At 50.5% G+C, this 22,879-nt stretch overlaps 1 protein-coding gene across 8 annotated transcripts in view; it reads left to right on the top strand.

Annotated features, from left to right (window-relative positions):
* Cacna1a (calcium voltage-gated channel subunit alpha1 A) overlaps positions 1 to 22,879 on the top strand; it is a 289,933-nt gene that overhangs the window by 145,521 nt on the left and 121,533 nt on the right. For all 8 annotated transcript variants that reach the window (XM_057754012.1, XM_057754011.1, XM_057754008.1 and 5 more), the window contains exons 6-8: positions 11,096 to 11,187; positions 15,254 to 15,406; positions 19,745 to 19,938. In XM_057754012.1, the coding sequence (XP_057609995.1) occupies positions 11,096 to 11,187; positions 15,254 to 15,406; positions 19,745 to 19,938 (439 nt within the window). The remainder of the gene's footprint in view (positions 1 to 11,095; positions 11,188 to 15,253; positions 15,407 to 19,744; positions 19,939 to 22,879) is intronic.

Below are 22,879 nucleotides of genomic sequence, written 5' to 3'. Positions count from 1 at the left end.
TTCACTCTGACATGGTTCTCGTGTGTGTGTGTGTGTGTGTGTGTGTGTGTTCGTGTTCATTTTTAATTATATGTGTGTGTGTTTGGTAACACGCATGTGAGTGCAGGGGCCTGTGGAGGCCAGAAGACATCGAATCCTCTAGATCAGGAGTTGCAGATTGTGAGTTAATATACCAGTGGTGGGAACCCAACTCAGGTCCTCTGCAGGAGCAGTGAGCGCTCTTAGCCTCTGATCCGTAACTCCAGCCCTGAACATGGCTCTTAATCTCCTGGTGAGATTCTCAGAAATGTAGCCATTTACAGGTGAAAAGAGAGCAAAGGTCACTGCATGTGCTTTAACCTGAAGCAGGGTTCCTGTTGCTCTAACTTATTTGAGAAAGAGGACCTGGGTGGCAGCTCCATCGAGAATGTGCTGGTGAGGGCCTGGCTTCCATGCCCAGCTTAACATAGAGAAGCCTGGCATTGCAGAGGACATCTGTACCCCCTGGGAAGACTCCCTGGCTAGCTGGTCTAGCCAGTCACTGAGTGTGTGTGTGGCGGTCTTGGAGCTTGGCATCGAGCACCTTTATCCTCTGGACTATCCTGTGGGCCTTGTTGTATCAGGGTGTTGATTTTTTCTTTTTCTCCCCCCCCCCTTTATTCGGAGCAATTTCTAGAGACAAGAGATTCTTCAGTTCACAGTTGGAGAGTCCCAAGGGCGGGATATACCATCAACTGGGCTGGGCCTCCCTAACAACTCTGCATGGTTAGGTTGCATCGTTGCAAGGGTGTGGGTGGGAAGAGATTGTATGCAGACAGGGGACAAGAGAATTCCTGGTCTTGCTGTGTTATACAGCCCTCTTGGAAAAATTAAGGACTGTCCAATGAGAACTATGACCTCCCACTAGGCTCTGCCTTTTAAAGGTCCCTTCACCTCCAGTATCTCATCCCTAATGTGTGGGTGTTTGTGAGGCAGACTTCATGGGACCATGGCGTACATGATAGACTGTGGGAAGGAACTGCTATAAGGCCTCCACTGTATCTGGGGAGGAAACAAAAGCTAAGGCCAGGAGGTGCAGGACAATGAGCCTGGCGGCCACAGGGACTATCTTCTTCCATGAGGACAGCTTCTCTCCACACCTGCTGCACCTCTGACCACCCTTAGCTACGTCAGAACCTCCGCAGCAACCAGGCTCTCCCCATGTATGTCGTTAACTGTTGTTGGGCACAGTGACGGACACAGGCTTCTTTCCACTTCTGGAGACTATTTTCTACTTCTCTGTTCTGTAGTGTTGTCTGTTTTACTCTTTTGGAGGTCCACTACCCAGCTCCCAAATAAATCGCACACAGAGGTTCATTCTTAGTTATGAGTGCCCGACCTTACCTTAACTTATTTCTAGCCAGTTTTTCTTAATTTATCCCGTCTACCTTTTGTCTCCGGCCCTTTTCCTTTTCTCACTTCTGAATATCTTATTTTCACTCTTACTCCATGGCTGGCTGGATGGCTGGCCCCTGAGTCCTCCTCTTCCAGAGTTCTTTTTCTATTTGTCCTCTCTGCCCCCCAACCCCGCCTGTCCTTGCTCCTGCCTCGCTATTGGCCAGTTAGCTCTTTATTAGACCGTCAGTTGTTTTAGACAGGCACAGTAACACCGCTTTACAGAGTTAAACAAATGCAACACAAACAAAAGTAACACACCTTAAAATAATATTCCACAACAGTTCTGTCCCAGAACAATCCACACGTGCTTTCTCCTACTCTGGAAAAGGCCACAGCGGGCAGGTGGCCCTCTCTCTCTGCACAGCATCCCCTCAGATGGCATCTTCACTGGATGTAATAGGTGGAGTCACCCATTGCCGGCATAAGGTCTGTGGGAGGGTACACACATCCTGAAAACACTTCCATCCTACAGAACGGACTTCAGTGTCTGTAACTAGCCCCCTCAGGATACCAAGGAAGAATTGTACTTAGAAGTTCATGGGAGGGGCTGAAGAGTTGGCTCCACAGTTAAGAAATATACTGCTCTGCAGAGGATGCCAGCTCTGTTAGAGCTCCGCTCCCAGCACCAGTGGCAGGCAGCTCACAGCCGTCTGTAACTCCAGCTCCAGAGGATCCAGTGCCCTCTTCTGGCTGCCAGCAGTGTTGGACATATGTGGCATACACACACACACACACACACACACACACACACACACACAAATAATGTAATGCTGTATACTATACAATAAAATAAAACTTTAAAACAAACAGAAAGAGTTTCATGAGAGAGCTGGGTGAGGCAGCACACACCTATAATCCCAGCACTCGGAAGGCAAGGCAGAGATGGAGAGTTTTGGGTTCAGCCTGGTTTCAACAATAACAGAGAGAGAGAGAGAGAGAGAGGAAGAAGAAGGAGGAGGAGGAGGAGGAGGAGGAGGAGGAGGAGGAGGAGGAGGAGGAGGAGGAGGAGGGGAAACAGGAGGAGTGAGCATTGCATCAGAACCCGTCTTAACTGTGTATCAGCTTTGTGAGTTGGATTTGACCTCTCTGTCTTTAAACTAGAGCAAATGACTGAACTTGTCTCATAGGGTCTTCTTAGAGGCTGGTCTGTAGCTCAATACATATTAGCTATGTATTCAATTTATTCATTTTTTTCAAGACATGGTTTCTCTGTGTAGCATTAACTGCCCTGAGCTCACTCTGTAGACCAGATTGGCCTCGAACTCACAGAGATCCATTTGCCTCTGCCTCCTTTGTGCTGGGATTAAAGGCGTGGGCCACCACTACCTGGCTCAGATTATTTTTTAGCCTCATGTTGGAGTACATATATCTTACAGGTACAGCGTGGATGGTTTGATGTGCCTGGGTCAGGACACAATGTCTGCAGTTTCCAGATCCCCAGCCCCACCCCGTGCCTTTTTCCGTCTCTGATATCATCCTGACACCTAGCAGGCAGCACACATGTTGGGCTTGGTTTTGAACTCAGAGCCCAGGGATCAAACAGTTGTCCACTGACCTTGTATGTGAGACAGCCGTCCCTGCCATCGGCACCTGTCATCCCTTCTCATGCTGTGGGAACCAGACGACCTGCCTGTACATATCACCACTGTGGGCATCTGGGAACTTGGCCCAGTGTGGGCTGTAGCAGAGAAGGCTGCTGTGGTCAGTGACCTGTGCACCCTCTTAGGGAACCCCAAGGGGAGGAATGCGGGGTCGTGGGGTGCAGGACAGTTGCTTATACAGAACTGATTGATTTTCCTGAGCAGTCAGGTCAGCTTAGACCCCCACACACTAGCCATGACTTGGCTTTTGTTCTGCTCTCGTCTTGTTGTCATTGGTGTTTTGTTTTGCTTTGACACAGAGTCTCAGGGAACCCAGGCTAGCCTCGAACTTGCTCCCCAGGTCATCCCTTCAGCCGCACCCCTCAGGCACCATCCACCTCTTCTGAGACATTCTCACTGGCCTCAAACTTCTTGATTCTTCAGCTGGCCATTCGGCATGCTGCTCAGTGGCCTCCTCGCCCTGTCGATCCCAGTGCTGGGATCCCAGGCACACACCATTACCCCTGGCTTTCTAGCTATGTGCTGGGGATGCAAAATCAAGTCCTCTTGCTTTTGTGGGAAGCACTTCCTCATCGAAGCTATTCCCCAGAGCTTGCTTTTTCTTTTCTCAGTCTGGTTTTCATTATGTAATTAAAGCTTGGTTTGAATTTACAAAACCTCCCACCTTAGCCTAGAGGGCTGGGATTACAGGGTGCAACACTGCATGGTGGGCTGTTTCAATTTTTACAGGATGGAAGACACTTGTATGTGTTTGTGAGCTGCTGAACTGACTTGGCCGTGTAGGATGAGGGATGGTGGGCATCCCATTTCTGTGGACGTCACTGTGTGCGTGTCAAATGTCTGAATATAGTCTTTCATTTCTTCCTCTTTTCCATTTTTTGGGGGTTATGTGCTTAAGACCAGGGCTCACTCTGCAGCTCATGCCTGATGTGAGCTCCTGTTGCCCTCACTCAGTGTCTTCTATGGTGAAGACCACTGGCACTACATTCAACATCTATCCCTCTCCTTGAGAGTTTCCCTCCACACCGCGTCCCCTATGGGTTTCTGGTCCCTATTGATTCTGTCCTCTGTGTGGAAAGAACCAACCCCATACCTGCCTGCTCACAGCACTGTCTCCCTCCTCCCCTCTTACCAGACTCTCCAGACCCCTGCGACCCTACTCGCTTCACCCTCACTCTGCAATCTAGGTAACCCCAGCTGCCTCTCGACCCCTGCCCCTTCTTAAGAAAACCCCGTAGCCTGAGAGGCTCAGGAACCGGCCCACAGAAACAAGGCCTTTGGTTCACCTCGTTAATTTAAAAGACGAAGGGAGAGAAGTGCTCCCTGCACGTGGGTGCAGTGCTCAGGAGAATGTGGGCAAGCAGTTGGAGCTGCCTCGGGTGAGACAGTGGAGCCACGACAGAGCCTCATGGCACAGGGAATCTCAAAAGTACAAGCTCTGAACCCGAGTGGTGACACAGTCCTATCATCCCACCCCTTGGGAGGCTGAGGCTGGAGCATCGTGAGTGCACAGCCTGTGTGTCATTGGGATAATGACCTAGCCTCTCTGTGCCTCAGTTGCTTCATCCGTTGTATGGAGAGAGTCACCGCTAGGAGGCTGTTACAGGTTCCGAGTGACCCCACTTTTATCGATCATTTGGATAGCAATTGGCACGAGATTAGAGGGAGAAGCACTGGCTAGATTGGTGGGGATACTTACAGGGTGTTAAGAGGGAGCCCACACACCCGCATCATGGCACACTTTTATACTGGCCCACGGGCTTGGATGTAAAGGAATGATGGGCTGCGAGGTGACTGTGGATAAAGACACTTGCCACCTTTATTGGGGACCTTGGTTCAGTCCCCAGGTCCCACCTGATGGAAAGAGAAAACCACTCCCAAAATTTGTCTTCTAATCCCAATACACACAAGTGACCCATGCATATGCACAAGTACACATCAGACACATACATGCCCTAATAAAAAAAATGAGGCTTTAATACAATTCAAAACCCAGCACCTGACTATGTCACCTCATCACCCAGGTTATACGCATGCCTTCGTGCTTTGTAGAATAGTTCTCAACCCCAGGTGAAGAGAGTGGCGACGTGAAACCCGGGGATGCAGCAGATCCACTGTGCTCGGTGGCTTTGGGTCCAGGCCCCCTCTCCAGGAGCTGAGGGGCACTGTGGCCACATGGCCCGCTTCAGAGCATGCTCAGGGACTCCCAGTGTCCATGAAGAGTCTACCCTTCAAGCTTGACAAAGATTCCTGCAAGGCCCAAGCCCAGGGAGAGCCCCAGACATTCTGTCCATCGGCTTCTCCTAGACGGCATCTTAAACGTGGTTCTGGGTGGAACCAGTCAGTGGCACACGACAGCTAACTTCATCCTGGGCATATCAGTTACAAATACATGCTGTCAGAGGGCGGCACGTGATTGTGCAAGGACACATTCCGGCAAGACCAAATTAAACTCAACATTGATTGCCTAACAAGACAGAAATATAAAAATAGAATAGGAAGGGCTAAGAGCACGGCTCAGCAGCAGAGGGTCAGGCTTGTCTCCACCAGTGAGGGCCTGGGGCGTGGCTCAGCTGCAGAGGGCCAGACTTGTATCCATCAGTGAGGCCCTAGGGTAAGGTTCAGCAATAGAGGGTCAGCCTTGTCTCCCCCAGTGAGAGGCTGGGGCATGGCTCAGCAGCAGAGGACCAGCCTAGAGTCCTCAGTGAGGGGCTGGGGCCTGTACGGATTCCATCCTCCCAGTACTGCAAAAACTAATAACCTTAAAAACTTGACTAGGGGCTAACATGTAACAGACACTTGGGTGAGTGCCCTGTTCAGACATAAGGTGAAGCTACTCTCTGAGCCCTTCTGCCTGATGAGTTTGACTCTGAAGGTTTTAGTAAAAGGATCTCCAAGACAGTCCTCCTGAGAGGATAAAAGGCCAGGTGTCCCCCATCCATCTGCACCGCTACAGTCTGCTCCCTGAGGGGAAACACAAGGGAGAAAGAAGTTCAGGCTGAAGGCTCAGAAACCCAAGGCCAGTTGGCTCTCCACGCACAAGGTGACACTCTTGCTGGCTTCATCCTTACAGGACAGGGGGATAGTTCCTCTTCACCTGAGTTCTCTTTTGACATGGTCTCGTTGTGTAGCCTTGGCTGGCCCAGAACTCAGAGATTGCCAGCCACAGTCCCCCAAATGCTGGCATTAAATGTCTGTTCCATGCACCCCATTCACTGTTGAACTCTTCGTGAGCACCTCCCTTTCTGTCCATTGAGGTGCTTTCTTCCTGACTTAAGCCCCATTCCAGGGAAGAGTAGGGTCTCGCGGGCATATTGGAGGAGCCCGTGGGTCCTCCAAATACCAGCAAGTGGATTTGTCCAACTCAGGAGCAGCCACACAACCCGATGAGTGAAACAGCCATGTTCCCAGGCTTCACCTCCAGTGCTGGAACTGAGTCTAGGAAGCAGGCGCCTCATGTGAGCTGGGGTGGGGAGCCATAAAAGCTCTCCTCAGCTCCACGACTTTCCACACTCACTCTGTTTTGCCCCATTTCTCAGCCAACAGCCTCACTGCCCACTCCAAGCTCCAGCCCCAAGACCTTGTCATGTGTTCCTCGCCTCATTCACACATGTATGCTAATTGCCGCCTCTCTTCATACTTACTGATGGGGCTGAGGACATGGTGTACAAGCATGAAGTCTGGAGTTCAGATTCCCAGAGCTCATGCAAATGCCAGATGTACCGGCTCTGTCTGGTAAAGAGACCATGTGATAGTAAATAATGTGGAAGAGAGATGCATGATGACCTCACCCTCTGGCCTCCCCTGCATGTGCACCACATGCAGCGGGGAGATGGAAGTACACACTTGCATCCCACTTCCAACCAGCAGAGAAGAGCTACAACCTGATGGGAGCAAATTCCAAAAGAACCTGGCCACAAATAAGAGATTGAACAAGGTCAGGATGAGGGGGGCACATTCCGGAGATTGTTCCATCTATAGAGGAAGTACCGTCACCATCCCCATTTTACTCAGGGAAACTGAGGCACAGAGAACTGAGGTGAGCTGCCCAAGGCCACACAACTTGTGTTCAGAAGAATTTGGATTTGGACCCTTTGAGCCCTTCATTGCAGAAAGTGGAGGCTGCTTGGTTATAGGATTAGGTCTATGCTCAGCCGCTCTCTACCGCTCTTTCCTCGCTGTCGGGATTTTCTTAGTTCCCCCATGACCAAGACCTGTTCCTTTTCCACCGCACCAGTCTCCCCGGGGACACTCGGTTGCTTGTCACCCTGCTGCGTGTCATGCTGTACCACTCACCTACCAGGTATTTAGGAAGCGTGCGGTACTGCGGGCACTGCCAGAGGAAAGGTGACTGTCCTCTTAGGGCTGGCACTGAGGAAGTGACTAACAGAAGCAGTGCATGGACACACACATCTGAATTTGGACCAGAAGGATTTGAAGTGCAGCTCAGTGAAGGAGAAGAGAGGCTGGGGAGTCACACTGTCCCTGATGCCTGAACGAGAAGACATTTGGGAGAGTATTCAATGAGGGCAGCAAAGGCCCAGCCCAGCGAGCACTCATGACTATGGTAGGGTTTTGATTTTCTTCCAAGTTTCATGAAAGCTACTGGGAAATTTTGTTTGTTTGTTTGGTTAGCTGTTTTGTTTTGTTTTGTGTTTTTTAAGGCAGGATCTCACTAAGCAGACCAGCCTGGCCTGGAACTTACAGAGATCCACCTGCCTCTGCCTCCTGTATGCTGGGATTAAAGGTGAGGTCACAGTGCCTGGCACTACTGGAGGCTTTTAAGTTAGGTATTTCTGACTCAGCATGCCCACCCTGAGTCCTGATACCCTGCGAACCTCCTCCTTCCTAGCTCTCCCCACCTCTGTTGGCACCAGCTCTTTGACCCACACCTAACCCTGGAGTCACCTTAGTGCCCCCTTTCCCACACAATGCTTCCTTCCTCGTTGGATGCAGGGGGCAGCGGGTGATGCCACTCCTCCCCTCCACCAGCCTCTCCGCTCAGTTGTTCACTGTGGGCTCTAGGCTGCTCCCTGAAAGCCTGGTAGCTAAGTTTCTGTTGACCAAACAAATGGGTGTCTTTTCCTTCCCACCATGACCCCTTCCTCGTGCAAATAGTCCCTTGAGGGTCAAGTTCTGTGAGGTGGGGACCTGAGCTGTCTACACCTGTGGTTCTGAGTTTGAGTTTCTTCTTGGTGTGACTCAGATCTCTGTACACTGATTTCTGTGAGTCTTGGCATCCTCCTCTGTCAAATGGGACGTGAGCGGCTGCCGGCCTCGGATGCAGGCCGGATGCAGCGCACCCAGGCAAGCTCCCTGGTGCATAGCGTTAATGGCAGCTATATATAACCCAAGGCCTCCTTTGTACTCCCACCGCCTCTGTCCTACTTCTAGCCCTCATTACGCCGGCCGGTCTCACAGCTCTTTCCTAACTCAGGCTTCATTGCCACCAATCTGTCCTCTCGGGTGTCAAGCTTGCCCTCCCCTTGCCAGCCCCAATCGTGTCCCTCCTCTGCTCCGCAGCCTTCCGTGACTCCCAGTGCTGCCTCCAGCCAAGCCTCACAGTGAGCACCTTCGGGGCGGCCTGAAGCCTGAGTGTTTATGCCTGTGCCCTGGACTTGAGCTCCTCGGCGCTGTGCCACAGAGGAACCTGAACCCGGCATCAGCCCTGCCCGTGCCCAGCTCTCTTCACCAGGCCCCCACTCCCAAGCTCTGACCTTGCCCCACCCTGCTATTTATTTGTTTTAGTCTTAGGGTAGCCTTGAACTCCTTCTGTGTCTTGTTTGGGGAGACTGGGAGTGGGTGGGGGTGGGGTCAATGGTTCGGGGCTTTGAGGATCCTGAGGAGGACTTCAGCTTTTGCTGTGGAAGGTGGGAGCATGCAGCAGACATGACTGCCGCCGTGGCTTGTGCTCGTGGTCTTAACACCCGGGAGGCTGAAGCAGAAAGACGGCAGGTTTAAAGCCCATCCAGTTTGTGAGAACGTCACAAAGAGCCGAGAGCTAGAGGTGTGTCTCAGTGGCGGGGCGCTTGCTCCACACGACTGGGCCTTGGCTCCCGGCCTCAACACTACAAATGATAATAATAATAATTTAGAGCTGGGGAATGTGGCTCAGAGGCAGTGTTTGTAGCTGAAAATGGTGGTTCACACCAGTTTTTATGTTGTTGTTTTGGTTTGGTTTGGCTTGGCTTTTCGAGACAGGGTTTCTTGGTAACTATGGAGCCAAGTCCTGGAACTCACTCTATAGTCCAGGCTGGCCTTGAACTCACAGAGATCCTCCTGCCTCTTCCACCCAAGTGCTGGGATTAAAGGTGTGCGCCACCACTGCCCAGCTGGTGGTTCACACCAGTTATCCCAGCACTCAAGAAGTTGAGGCAGGAGAATTGCCCCACTTCGAGGACCAACATGGGCTACAAAATGAGAAATTGTCTAAAAACAAGATCTGGGTGTAGTGGTGCTTGCCCTTAACCTCAGTGTGTCTAATGCAGCAGAAGGGAAGAGATCTTGTCTCAAACAAGGGCGGAGACAAGGATCCACATCTGAAGGTTGTCCAGTGACCTCTACAAGTGGCGTGTGGCACATGTGTGCCCATGCACACACTCCACAGGGGGATTTGTGCAGGTTTGGCATAAATACCACAGCACTTCATAGAAGGAATGTGATTCCCTGTGTTTCAGGATGGGCCTGGGTCATCCTGGAAGCATCCGCTGTGGATGACAAAGACTGGTTGATCTTTGCATAGAACACAACCATATTGTAGAATTAATTTCACCTGTTTCATTTTATTTGTTTAATATGGAAAAGTTAAAATTCCCTCTGCAATGCTGGATTCTGCTGGGCAGTGCTGGTCTGTTCTCTCCTCCCTCCACTTGGGATGAAAGTCAGGGTCTTGTGGATGTTAGATGAACACTCTGCCACTGAGCCCCACTCCTATCCCTCACTGGGGATTCTAGGCAGGGGCTGTACCACTGAGCCATGCCCCCAGCCAAGCCTGGATAAGAACACTGAGCTGACCCCCCCAGTGATAAAGAGGGGTCACCTGTACTGATGTAAATGCCACAGTTCCCTTCCGACACTAACCCCAGCCTGCCTTTCTCTCAGCATGTCTCTCCTCGGTACACATCACTCTGACATTTGATGTGTTTACTGGGTTCTCTCAGCTTCCTCCACACATGGAGACCCATAACTCCTTTGCATACACTGAGCAACAGCTTCTGTCTACACAGAAAGAGGAAAGTGGGGCTCAGAAATAGAATGGTATCTTTCAGAGGAAGTCTGAAGAAGTCCAAAGAAAACTGCATGGTCGTGATCCCAGCAGTCAGGCGTCTGTGACATCAGAAGTGCACAGCCAAGCTATATGATGAGACACTGTCTTCAAAAAATGTGTGTGTGTGTGTGTGTGTGTGTGTGTGATGGTGGCGGTGGTATGTGCGTGTATACGTGGCATGACGGCTCATGCTTGCAATTCCACCCCTGGAAGGCAGAGGCAGGAGGATTTCTGTCAGTTCAAGGACAGCCTGGGCTACATAATGCTATATTTCAATACTCTGTCTTAAGTATATGTATATTTGCTGCACATGGTGGCACACGCCTCTACTCCTGACACGTCGGAGGCAGAAGCAGAAGGATCTCTATGAGTCTGAGGCCGGTCTGGTCTACATGCTTAGTTCCAGGCCAGCCAAAGCTATATACATTGAGACAGTGTCTTAATTGTGTGTGTGTGTGCGTGCACGTGGGCACATGCAAACACACCTTTGAGATTATCACCAAGCATGTCGTGAACAGGGTGTCTCTTGCTGCATCTGCACTGCTGTGTACCCCAGGCTAGCCAGCCCATGAGCAGCTTGGGATTAGAGGTATTGCACCCTCCCCACGGGTACACAGAGGCATTGCACACACAGAAAGACAGTCACTATTCATTCTGTAAGACAGGAACCATTAGTGTCATGTGACAGGCGATGGAACTGACCTGCTGATGTCCAGTCACCAGCTGGGGACCTCATAGCGTTGTACACCTGCCCATCCACCTCGCTTTCCTGCCCCTCGCTCTCCTGTCTTACTATTGTTTTCTCCTGCAGCATCTTGGCCACCGTCGGGACGGAGTTTGACCTACGGACACTGAGGGCGGTTCGTGTGCTGCGGCCACTCAAGCTGGTGTCTGGAATCCCAAGTGCGTGAGTCTCCATCCTTCTAGAAGGGTCTGCTTGAGGGCCCCCACTCCCATCCGGGCAGGCTGCCCCTCAGGGGCTTCCCAGGAGACAGGTCGAGGTTGTCTCCGGAAACAAACCAAAGCCTCGTGCCTTTATTGAGCACCCACAGTCTCCCAGGAGTGTCTTCCGCACATCGTTCCTTCAGCACCCATAACCTATGATATAAACTCTGCCAGTGCCTCTGTTTCATAGGGCGGACACGTAGGCACAGGTGTCTGAATAGTTAGATCAGGGTCACATGAAAAAGAAGGGTCTGTGTGAGAGTTAGCAAGTGGAACTCCATGCCTGGATAGTGACCGCATGGTGGCGACTGTTGGCACTCACTGCCTATGAATGGAGCACTGCAGAAAGAGCCTCCAGTGCTCTCACTTGGTCATCCACCCGCTTGGTATCCACCCATTGCACAGGTGAGAAGAGCAAGGCTCGGGGGAGTCCTCGACGGGGGTCTGTACACATCCCGCACACTTGTTCTCCACGGTTGTCTGGGCTTCACCCCATGGAGAGGGTGCTGCAGTGCAGGCTCAGGATTCAGAGGGCGATTTCTGCCCCACAGTCTCGTGATAGAAATCAGAAAGCAGCTTCTCTGGGCGTCTGGGGATGGTTCAGTTGGTAGAATGCTTACCACGCAGGCGTGAGGATCTGAGCTCGGTCACAAAGCAGCTTTGCGGAAAAGCCAGGTGTGGTGGAGCCCTCTGTAATTCTAGTCCTAGGAATGTGGAGGCAGAGGTTCTCTAGAGCTCATGGCCAAATGAGTGCCACGTTTGGTAGATTTAAGGAACACACTTGATGTTGACCTCTGCCCCCACGTACATGTATGTGCACACACATAGATGAGTTAAGTAAGTGCTACTGCTGTTCCTGGCAGTTCCACGCATCCAGTAGTTTGAACTCTGTTCCTTTCCAGAACAGTCTCTGGATTAGGCTCTGCTACCATCACTGTGCTCAGTGTGCTGGCCTCACTGACCAGAGTCACTTGCACCCAGATTTAGAGGTTTCTCTGCTGACCACCAGCATGTTCCTTCTACAGGCAAAGATGGGTGCCCAGCCGGCTCCTGGGTCCCATTAGATTAAAAGCAGATGACAAGCTAGTACTAGCAAGAGGCCCTGGTGAGTGGGGTGAGCCAGGTATTTGCTGGTGTTCGTCAGCTTTCTGTCACTGTCATACGGTGCCTGAGATGAAGGAGGGAACAAGAAGGTGAAGGCACCTGCCAATATGAGCTCCATTCCCGTGACCCACGTGGTGGAAGGAGAGCCCCGACTCCTGAAGGTCAGCCCTGGGACCTGCACGTGTTCACCGTGGTGCGTGAGCTCACGAGATAGATGGTAGATAGGTGATAGATAGATGATAGATAGATAGATAGATAGATAGATAGATAGATAGATAGATAGATAGATAGATAGATAGATAGAGGAGAGAGAGATGTTAAACGGGAGGGCACTGGCTGTTCTCCCAGAGGACCCAGGTTCAATTCCCAACACCCACCTGTCAGCTTACAATTGTCTGTACCTCCAGTGCCCTCTCCTGTCCTCCACAGACACTGCCCCGATACACCCACATACATGCAAAATCCATAAAATAAAAGCAAATGAAAAAATTTAAAAAACAAAGAAGAATGGTTTGTTTTGTTTAAGTCAGGAGGTTCTAAGCCTTAGTCTTACCCCCTTCCTTTGGGCTTGTGACCCAACAGCACATTAGTGAGCCCACATAGTCAGTGGCTTACCCCATGACAGCCAGAAAAGGGAAAGCCTTACACACAGTGACGACATCCTTCCACGAAGCCCCACCCCTTAAAGTTCTACACCCCCCTTACCCCACAGGCTGGGAACTAAGACTTTAGCCAGTGGCCTTTGGGTGGGAGAGTGTGTGTAACCATAACAGAACACCCACAATAATCAACTTAGAAGAAAGAAAGGTTTGCCTGCGTCAGGATTGGTTGCAGCCTGTGTTCTGTCTGCCCAGTTGTGTTAGGCCTGTGGTGAAGCCACCCGTCATGGTGGGAGTTACCAGGCAGAGCCAAACTACTCGCCTGGGGTTGGAGAGGTGACTCAGGGATTGAGAGCACGGCTGCTCTTACAGAGGACTTGAATTCAGTTCCCAGCACCCCTGTCTGGTGGCAACTCCAGGTTCAGGCGTCCTCTTCTGGCTTCTGATGGCATTGCACACACCTGAACAAATTCACTCACAAATACAAACACAGATAAACATAAAAATACATCTTTAGGTAAGATGGCTCAGCAGTTAGGAGCCCTGGCTGCTCTTCCAGGTGATGGCGGTTCAACTCCCAGCAGACTCATAATTGTTTTTAACTCCATTTCCAGAGTATTCTGTACCTTCTTCTGGCCTCTATGGGCACCAGGCACACAGATGGTGCACCGACATGCTTACAAATCAAGCACTCATACACATAAAATAAAAATAAATCACTTAAAATTAAAAAAATAAAAGCACTTACCTGTATCGAACAGAGGGAAAGGGCCCTCACTCAATCTGCCCTGTGTCTGTGGGCCCCACACTCACTGTCAGCCAACTGTTGTTGAACATCCCTAGTGAACAACCTCGTCTACTGAGCCCATCTTCCTTGCCATCATTCCTGAACAGCACAATCTAACAACTGCTTACACAGCGCTAATGTTATATTAGGGATTAACAGGCAGAAGTTGGCTGTAGTGACTCACGCCATTGATCCCAGCACTCGGGTGGCAGAGGCAGACAGATCTCTGTGAGTTCCAGGACAGTCAGGGCTGTTACACAGAGAAGCCCTATCTCAAAACAAACAGTTATCTCAATATTATTGACACAGGAGGATGTGTGTGATCTATGCAAACACATCTACTTTCTGGTGTAGACTTGGTGTCTGCAGATACTGCCATCCGTGGGGAACCTCCTAGAGGTCCAGACAGCACAGAGACTGCAGTCAGGATCTGACCTGTTTTGCAGGGAAGTTACAAGTCTTATTCTGCTCCCTTCTAGCTTGCAAAGAGGGAGGAAAGAGGAAAAGGGAAGAAATTGTTCTAACTTTCCTTGGCTTTTAAAATTGTAGTGCGCTGGCAAAATAGCTCAGTGGAAAAGGGCTAGTCAGACAAGCCTGGTGACCCAAGTTCAACCTCCAAGATCCGCAGAAAAGAACTGAGTCCACCGAGTTGTTCTCTGACCTCCACAAACAATTACAATAATTAATTAAATCTCTTAAAAGTTTAAACTCATGGGGCTTTTCACATGGGATGAAACTTGGAACATTTTCAGTTTAACTCCTTTCTGTCTCTCTCTCTCAAAAAAAAAAAATCCCTAAAGCTGCTGCTGAACCAATCCACCAATATGGGTGCAACATCTCATGAGGAACAAGGACAGTGGGGGAACCCTGTGAGGACAAGGGCTTGCTTGGGCCCCCATCGGATGCTCTCTCCATCCAAATCTCCCTCACCTGGTGACATCTAGCTGCCCATGCCCCCCCATGTGTCACATGACTCCACGTTCAGTATTATCCTTCTCAGCTGACTTACATGGAGCACAGAAGCTTGTGTGGTAGTGAAGAACAGCAGGCTCGGTGTGAACCCTGACTGCTGTCCCTCAGAGCCCGCTGAGCCTCAGTTCCCAGCCTGTAAAACGGAAGTGATTTTTAGCTTGCAGCTGCCTCCGCAGGTCAGGGCTACAAACTGAGGAGATAATGGGGAATCTGATCCTTGGAGCTGAGAGTTGGGGTGCTGGCTGCAGGCCCTGCAAGGCTGCTGGTAACCGAAGGGAGCCTGGGTGAAGGGGACAGGTGACCGGTCTCTTGGCTTGGGGCCGTTTAGGGAAACAGCACCCCCTTGTGGAGGGAAGCTACTAAGCGTCCCAGAAAATGGCTTAGAAAGTCCTGGTTAGCTTCCCTTGGGTCCTAAAGCTCTTCAAAGAGCACAGTCTAGATCATAAACACCGAGGTCTTTCTTGAGGGGAGTGGGGAGCACCTACCTCTTCTTCAACCCCACTCTGGGCTCCATGGGAGGCACTTGGGGTGCTCGCTCACTGGTTGGTTTCTGTCTCCCCAGGTTTACAAGTCGTCCTGAAGTCAATCATGAAGGCGATGATCCCTCTGCTGCAGATCGGCCTACTCCTGTTTTTTGCAATCCTTATTTTTGCAATCATAGGGTTAGAATTTTATATGGGAAAATTTCATACCACCTGCTTTGAAGAGGGGACAGGTAGGTCTATACTGCGGGATGCAAGGTCTTTCTCAGGGGACAAAGCTCCAGAAAGGAGAGGCAGGGGCAGTGGTTTCGCCAGCCCTAGAAGCGGGGACTCTGCAGCAATGGGCCTGCTTACAGTTCACCGGAGAGAAGGCTGTGTATGTGGCTGGGGGCCGAGATCTCGTTGAACATGCCTGAGGCCCTGGGTGCATCCCCAGCATGGCTAAAGGAAAGCTGAAGGCCACTGTCACGTCTGAAACCTTGATCGTGACTACAGTGATGGGCTTGGGGGGACCCCTAGCAGGCAAGTGGTTTGCTAGGATGTGATCCCTGAGGCACCCCTGGGAGACACGGAGAGACAGGCTTAGGGTGTGCTCTTGAGCAGTTTTCCCTGTGAGCTCGGGCAAATGCTGTAGTGTCTGGAAACAGCAGGTGTATATCTCACCATGGAAATGGAGGACGGGGCTAGATAACAGAGGATGAACAAGGGAGGGTCCTTCCCTGCTCCTTCAGAACCCAGCACCTGACAGACAGGTCCTGTCCCAGGCCTGGGATCCCCACCTCTGATAGGATCCTGTTTCATCCAGTCAGAACCCAGCACCCAGCAGGTGCTGCCTGCCCAAGGCCCCTTCATGCTTTAGCTAACCATTGGTAGACTGAGTCCAGAGGGAGCTGCGGTGTGATTTGGGCCCACAGAGGTCAGCATGGAGGTGCACTCGGGGCTCCGTTCTGACCAGCAACGTGGAAGGCACATGCTGCATTCACATTTGGAGGTGTAGGCCCTTCCAGATGCATTTCCAGTTCAATCCTAGACTCCCCAAACTCGAGCTGCCTGAATACCCCAGAACCAAGGAGACTCAAACAAAAGGGGGTACCTGTGTTTCAGTACTTGGACCACCTTCCCCAGAGCAGGCAGTCTGGGTCTCCATAGCCAGAGAAAGAGGGAACCCATAGGCAAAGAAGTGTGGGGCCTTGTTGGGAAAGGCAGCCAGGGAAACGTGGTGTGTGCAGAAGTGATCTCGTACCAGCTACACCAACTGACCCCAGCAGATCCACAGAGGATGGTGTCCTGGCCGGGTCCCCACTGGGAAGCTTGTTCTAGAAGCTGGAACTTTGCTTCTTCTTTCTCCTGCTTCTTCTCCCCTGGGCTTGTGAAGTTTGCTCGATACAGAATGGCCTAATTATTTCTTTCTCCAATGAGGAAGGTGTTAATTGAAGCGGATCTATTTCTGCACCTGGTCTCACCCAGGCAGAAGACACAGAAAGTGTCTCTCAGCCCCAAACAGAAAAACCCTAACTTAGGACCTAGGGGCTTAGGCTGTGGGATGTGTCCGGGGTGTTTGTGTTTTTGTTTTGTGTTCCCATCCAGGACTGGCTGGCTGGGGTCCCAGTGGGGTTGTGGGGGGACTAATGTAGGTGGAGCCATGGAGGGCAGCAGCCTGGATTCGGGAGGCGATCCAGAGAGCTCCCAATTAAGACTGTGAGATGTGTGAGCAAGAGACAGATATACACAGACGCCCCGGCAGCAGGCTAATTTTAAAATATATTTATAGCTGAATTTCTCCGACTCCGGATGGCTGTGTTTCTCGACTCAACCCGGGGAGTGCTTGGCGTCGACGACTAAATTTGAGGGGGCTGGGGTCGAGCACACCTCTGGATGATGTTGCTAAAGATAGGTGGTTCCCAGCCACAGGCTCGGGGAGCCCACTTCCTGTCACCCACTGCCATCCCACACATTCACAGACTCCAAGACAAAGCGAAATGCTTCCTGTTTTCTAAGAGTTCCCAGAATCCTGGATGAACCAGACCCTGAATCGCACACATTCTGGGCAAGGAGGCTGATGTGCGGTTGTCTCCATGCTGCCCACTCACGGGAAAGTTGGGGGGCTTTCCAGAGGCCTGAGGAAGTGGGGACACCAGAATTAACCAGGTGATCCCAGGGGGTTTCACATGAACCGGATTTGGACTGGAAGTGGGGCAGAGATACACAGGTTATCTTCCTGGGGGCCCCTGTGGAACCCTGAGCCTTAAGCTTCAATGGTTTTGCTTTCCATCTCTCACTGTGTGTGAGTCCACTGTGGGGGCAGCCTAGATATTGAAACTGCAAACAAGGCCTTTGGCTGCCTCAGTTTACTTCACACTGTGCTGGGTTTTTGTTTTGTTTTTTGGTTGGTTTTGGTCTTCGTCTTGCTTTAAGACAAACAATCTCACTGTATAGCCCAGGCTAGCCTGAAACCAGTCATCTTCCGACATCCTGGGTGCTGGGGTCACAGGTGTGAGCCCCCTCTGCCCCTGACATGTACTTCACCGTTGACAGGATGTCTCCATGTAGTAGGGGGCTACGTTCGGTCCCCTTCCCTGCATGGCCGTTGGAGTGGGTGCAGTAAAGCCAGCTGCACACAGGAAACGGATGTCTGTTGAGAGAAACTTGATTTTTATACACTTGGCAGTTGGTTTTTTTCAAACATGTCATCTTTTGTTCTTGAGCCTTCTCAAGCCAGCCATCCTAGCTCTGGGGAAGATGAGGCAGGAGAATTTCGAAGAGTTAGAGCTACGCAGTGAGTTTGTGGCCAGGTTGAGCCAGGTGTCCAGCCCCTCCCCATTCACTTCAATGCCAAAGAATTTGTGTGGGGTGTTCTGCCTGTTCCTGCCCTGCAGGCTGTCTGGGGACACAGTGTTAAATAGTATCCCCTGACACTCCTGACATGTCACAATGTATCTCCTGGTACTGGGGGAGAGAGCTCCGTCCTGTTCCTACCCTCAGGTGAGGGTAGGACCCATGTGTACCTGTCCCTCACCCCAGAACCCCATGCATGTCGTGAAGAAAAGCAGTCAGCGAGGCTCTAGAAGTCTCCCAGATGACACGCATTCCATGGTGCCCTGATCTGACCGTGCTGTGGATCATAGAACACATCCCTGTAGCTAGTGACTACGTAGACGGCAGCATAGAATGCCGGCTCACATGGCTGCCAATCAAGCCCAGAAAGAAAGCGCCACAAGCATTTGGAAACCAAGAGGCATGCTTCTTGTTTGCGGATGAAACTATTTGTTGTTGGGGAATCTAGCGAGTAGTCTGAGTGTGTGTGGGTGATGGATGTGAGCAAGGCTGCCCTAGAGTCGCTCGGTGTGGCAACCAGTGACACCAATGATAAATACATGGGAAATCACCTCTCTCTTTTTCTTCCCCTCTCCCTCGTTTATTTTTCCAGAGAAATATTTATTAGTTACCCATGGGTCAAGGATCAAAAGAGAAATAGTAATGTAAATTGGGGACTGTCTTAGGGTTTCAGTTACTGTGACAAGACACCATGACCATGGCGATTCTTATAAATAAAACTTTTGGGGTTTTTTTGGGGGGGAGGTTTCGAGATGGGATTTCTCTGTAGCTTTGGAGCCTGTCCTGGAACTAGCTCTTGTAGACCAGGCAGGCCTCAAATTCACAGATATCTGCCTGTTCCTACCTCCCAAGTACTGGGATTAAAGGCCACCACCACCATCCAGCATAAATAAAACATTTAATTGAGGCTAGTTTACAGCCCAGAAGTTCAGTTCATTATAATTGTGGCAGGAGCATGGCAATGTGTAGGCAGACATGGTGCCGGAGAAGGAGCCAAGAATTCTGCATCTGCATGGACAGGCAGCAGGAAGAGAGAGATCCTGGATCTGGCTTGAACTTCTAAAACCTCAGAGCCCACCACTGACACACTTCCTCCAGCAAGGCCACACTCCCTAATAGTGCCAGTCCTGGGTGCCAAGCATTCGAAGATGAGTTTGTGGGGGCCATTCCTGTTAAAACCACCACAGGGAATATTTTCACAATAATAATTAATAACTATGACAGTGTTTCTGAGTTGCAGTCATAACTGCACTTGAAGGACAATTTATAGCCTTCAAGAAAATGGCTCCACCGGGCGGTGGTGGCGCACTCCTTTAATCCCAGCCCTCGGGAGGCAGAGGCAGGTGGATCTCTGTGAGTTCGAGGCCAACCTGGTCTACAAGAGCTAGTTCCAGGACAGGCTCAAAAGCTACAAAGAAACCCTGTCTCGAAAAACTAAAAAAGAAAAAAAAAAAGAAAGAAAAAAGAAAACGGCTCCATTTCAGCAGGTTCAGAAAAGACAGGGGCCAGAGGTGGGGGCACACGCCTTTAATTCCAGAATTCAGAGGCAGAGGCAGGGTGATCTCTGAGTTCAAGTCCATGCTGGTCTACAGAGCAAGTTCCAGGAGCTGAAGAATCTGGTGCTGCAGATAGGAACTAAGGGATCTACAGCTGGACACTGATATTTGGTCCCAGTCACCACTTTCCTGTCATCAGTCGGTTCTTCCGACCCCTCCCTCTTACTCTCCCCTTTCTAGACGACATCCAGAGCGAGTCGCCAGCTCCGTGTGGGACAGAGGAGCCCGCCCGCACCTGCCCCAACGGGACCAAATGTCAGCCGTACTGGGAAGGGCCCAACAACGGCATCACTCAGTTCGACAACATCCTGTTCGCTGTGCTCACTGTTTTCCAGTGCATCACCATGGAAGGCTGGACTGATCTCCTCTACAATGTAAGCACTGCTGGTGGCGTGGGGAGGGAGCCCTGAGTTGAGTTCAACACCCTTCCTGGAGGCGTGAGTCCAGGCCTTTGGAAATTCCTGAGCCGCGGAAGTCTAGATGATATATAGAGAATACTTCTTAATGGTGCCTCGGCCAGCGGTTGTTAAATATGCTTTCTGTGTGTGAGCCTGAACTCAGCATGAGTGGGACTTTCCAGCCTGGGCAATGCCATCCAGCGCCGGGCATCCCTTCCCATGACATATGGAGTACATGGGACCCAGGGGGTGACTGTGAGGATGTTGGTGTCCATACTAAGTTACCTGGAATCCCAAATACTTTATCTAAGCTCAAATCCATGCATTTCTGTGAGATCCTTCCATGTGGGTTAAAGTCTCCCCTTTCCCCAGTAGGGAGCCACCAGCACAAATGTGGCTGGAACCTGGGCACACACACTGGACTTTGCACACATCTACACAAGCCACTGGCAGGACAGAACTGTGGACAGCCAGGAGAGAGGCAACAGGACATGGTCACAGACCATGGCTGGCTCACCCCCTCCGTAATGCATGACAGACACCCAGATTCTAGAAGCGCAGGATGTATTTGATTTAGTCACTTTGAAATGGGTACAGTTGGAAAGTGGCCACTTCACAGCCAGATCTGAAAAGGCACCTGTCCTGCCCTGTGTGCCTTCTGCTTAGTCACTGCCCCTCACCATGGGCCCTTCTGTGCCTTGACACATCTTCCCGCTGCCTGTTTACACCAATGCAGTCATCCCTCAGCAGCCGTGGTCATTGGTTGCATGGCCGCTTCCATTCCCTGTGCGAAATGAGGTGGAACCTGAATACCTCCCCATGTTCTCTAAACCATGGTGTGCCAGCCTTTGCTGCATTGGTGCTGCGGATGTGATTCATGCTGTGTAGCTCAGGAGCATGGGCAAGGGGCGCTGAGTGCGCTCAGTGCACACGTGTGCTGATCTCTGACCACAGATATGGAGGACCAACTGCACAAGAAGAACCAGATCTGTCTCTCAGGCTGGGAGATGGTTCCATAGAGAAAGCACTTGTCTGACAAGTGTGTATTCTCACGTGTGTGGTGACCTGCCAGTAACTGTAGAGCTCTGGAGGCAGAGATGGGGTCCCTGGGCAAGCTGACCAGCTAGACTAACCAAAGCTACATTAACCAGGTTCAAGTGAGAGACCCTGTTCAGTATTAGCATGCACTCAGTGTCAGCCCACAGCTCTGCATGCACACAGGCAGAGACTTGTGCATACACACATTGTGCACATAGGTATGAGACTTGTGCATATGCACATTGCACACATAGGCAGAGACTTGTGCATACACACATTGCACACATGGGTATGAGACTTGTGCATACAGACATTGCACACATGGGCAGAGACTTGTGCATACACACATTGCACACATAGGCAGAGACTTGTGCATACACACATTGCACACATGAGCAGAGACTGTGCATACACACATTGCACACATAGGTATGAGACTTGTGCATACACACATTACACACATGAGCAGAGACTTGTGCATATACACATTGCACACATAGGCAGAGACTTATGCATACACACATTGCACACATAGGCAGAGACTTGTGCATACACACATTGCACACATGAGCAGAGACTTGTGCATACACACATTGCACACATAGGCAGAGACTTATGCATACACACATTGCACACATGAGCAGAGACTTGTGCATACACACATTGCACACATGGGTATGAGACTTATGCATACACACATTGCACACATGAGCAGAGACTTGTGCATATACACATTGCACACATAGGCAGAGACTTGTGCATACACACATTGCACACATAGGCAGAGACTTGTGCATACACACATTGCACACATGAGCAGAGACTGTGCATACACACATTGCACACATGGGTATAAGACTTGTGCATACACACATTACACACATGAGCAGAGACTTGTGCATACACACATTGCACACATAGGTATGAGACTTGTGCATACACACATTACACACATGAGCAGAGACTTGTGCATACACACATTGCACACATGAGCAGAGACTTGTGCATATACACATTGCACACATAGGCAGAGACTTATGCATACACACATTGCACACATAGGCAGAGACTTGTGCATACACACATTGCACACATGAGCAGAGACTTGTGCATACACACATTGCACACATAGGCAGAGACTTATGCATACACACATTGCACACATGAGCAGAGACTGTGCATACACACATTGCACATATGGGTATAAGACTTGTGCATACACACATTACACACATGAGCAGAGACTTGTGCATACACACATTGCACACATGGGTATGAGACTTGTGCATACACACATTACACACGTAGGTATGAGACCTGTGCATACACACATTGCACACATAGGCAGAGACTTGTGCATACACACATTGCACACATGGGTATAAGACTTGTGCATACACACATTACACACATGAGCAGAGACTTGTGCATACACACATTGCACACATGGGTATAAGACTTGTGCATACACACATTACACACATGAGCAGAGACTTGTGCATACACACATTGCACACATGGGTATGAGACTTGTGCATACACACATTACACACATGAGCAGAGACTTGTGCATACACACATTGCACACATGGGTATGAGACTTGTGCATACACACATTACACACATGAGCAGAGACTTGTGCATACACACATTGCACACATGGGTATAAGACTTGTGCATACACACATTACACACATGAGCAGAGACTTGTGCATACACACATTGCACACATGGGTATGAGACTTGTGCATACACACATTACACACATGAGCAGAGACTTGTGCATACACACATTGCACACATGGGTATAAGACTTGTGCATACACACATTACACACATGAGCAGAGACTTGTGCATACACACATTGCACACATGGGTA

This window comes from Chionomys nivalis, chromosome 21 (assembly GCF_950005125.1).
Source record: "Chionomys nivalis chromosome 21, mChiNiv1.1, whole genome shotgun sequence".
Taxonomy (NCBI): domain Eukaryota; kingdom Metazoa; phylum Chordata; class Mammalia; order Rodentia; family Cricetidae; genus Chionomys; species Chionomys nivalis.
Note: the sequence above shows the minus strand (reverse complement) of the source record. Positions and strands in the feature narration are given on the sequence as shown.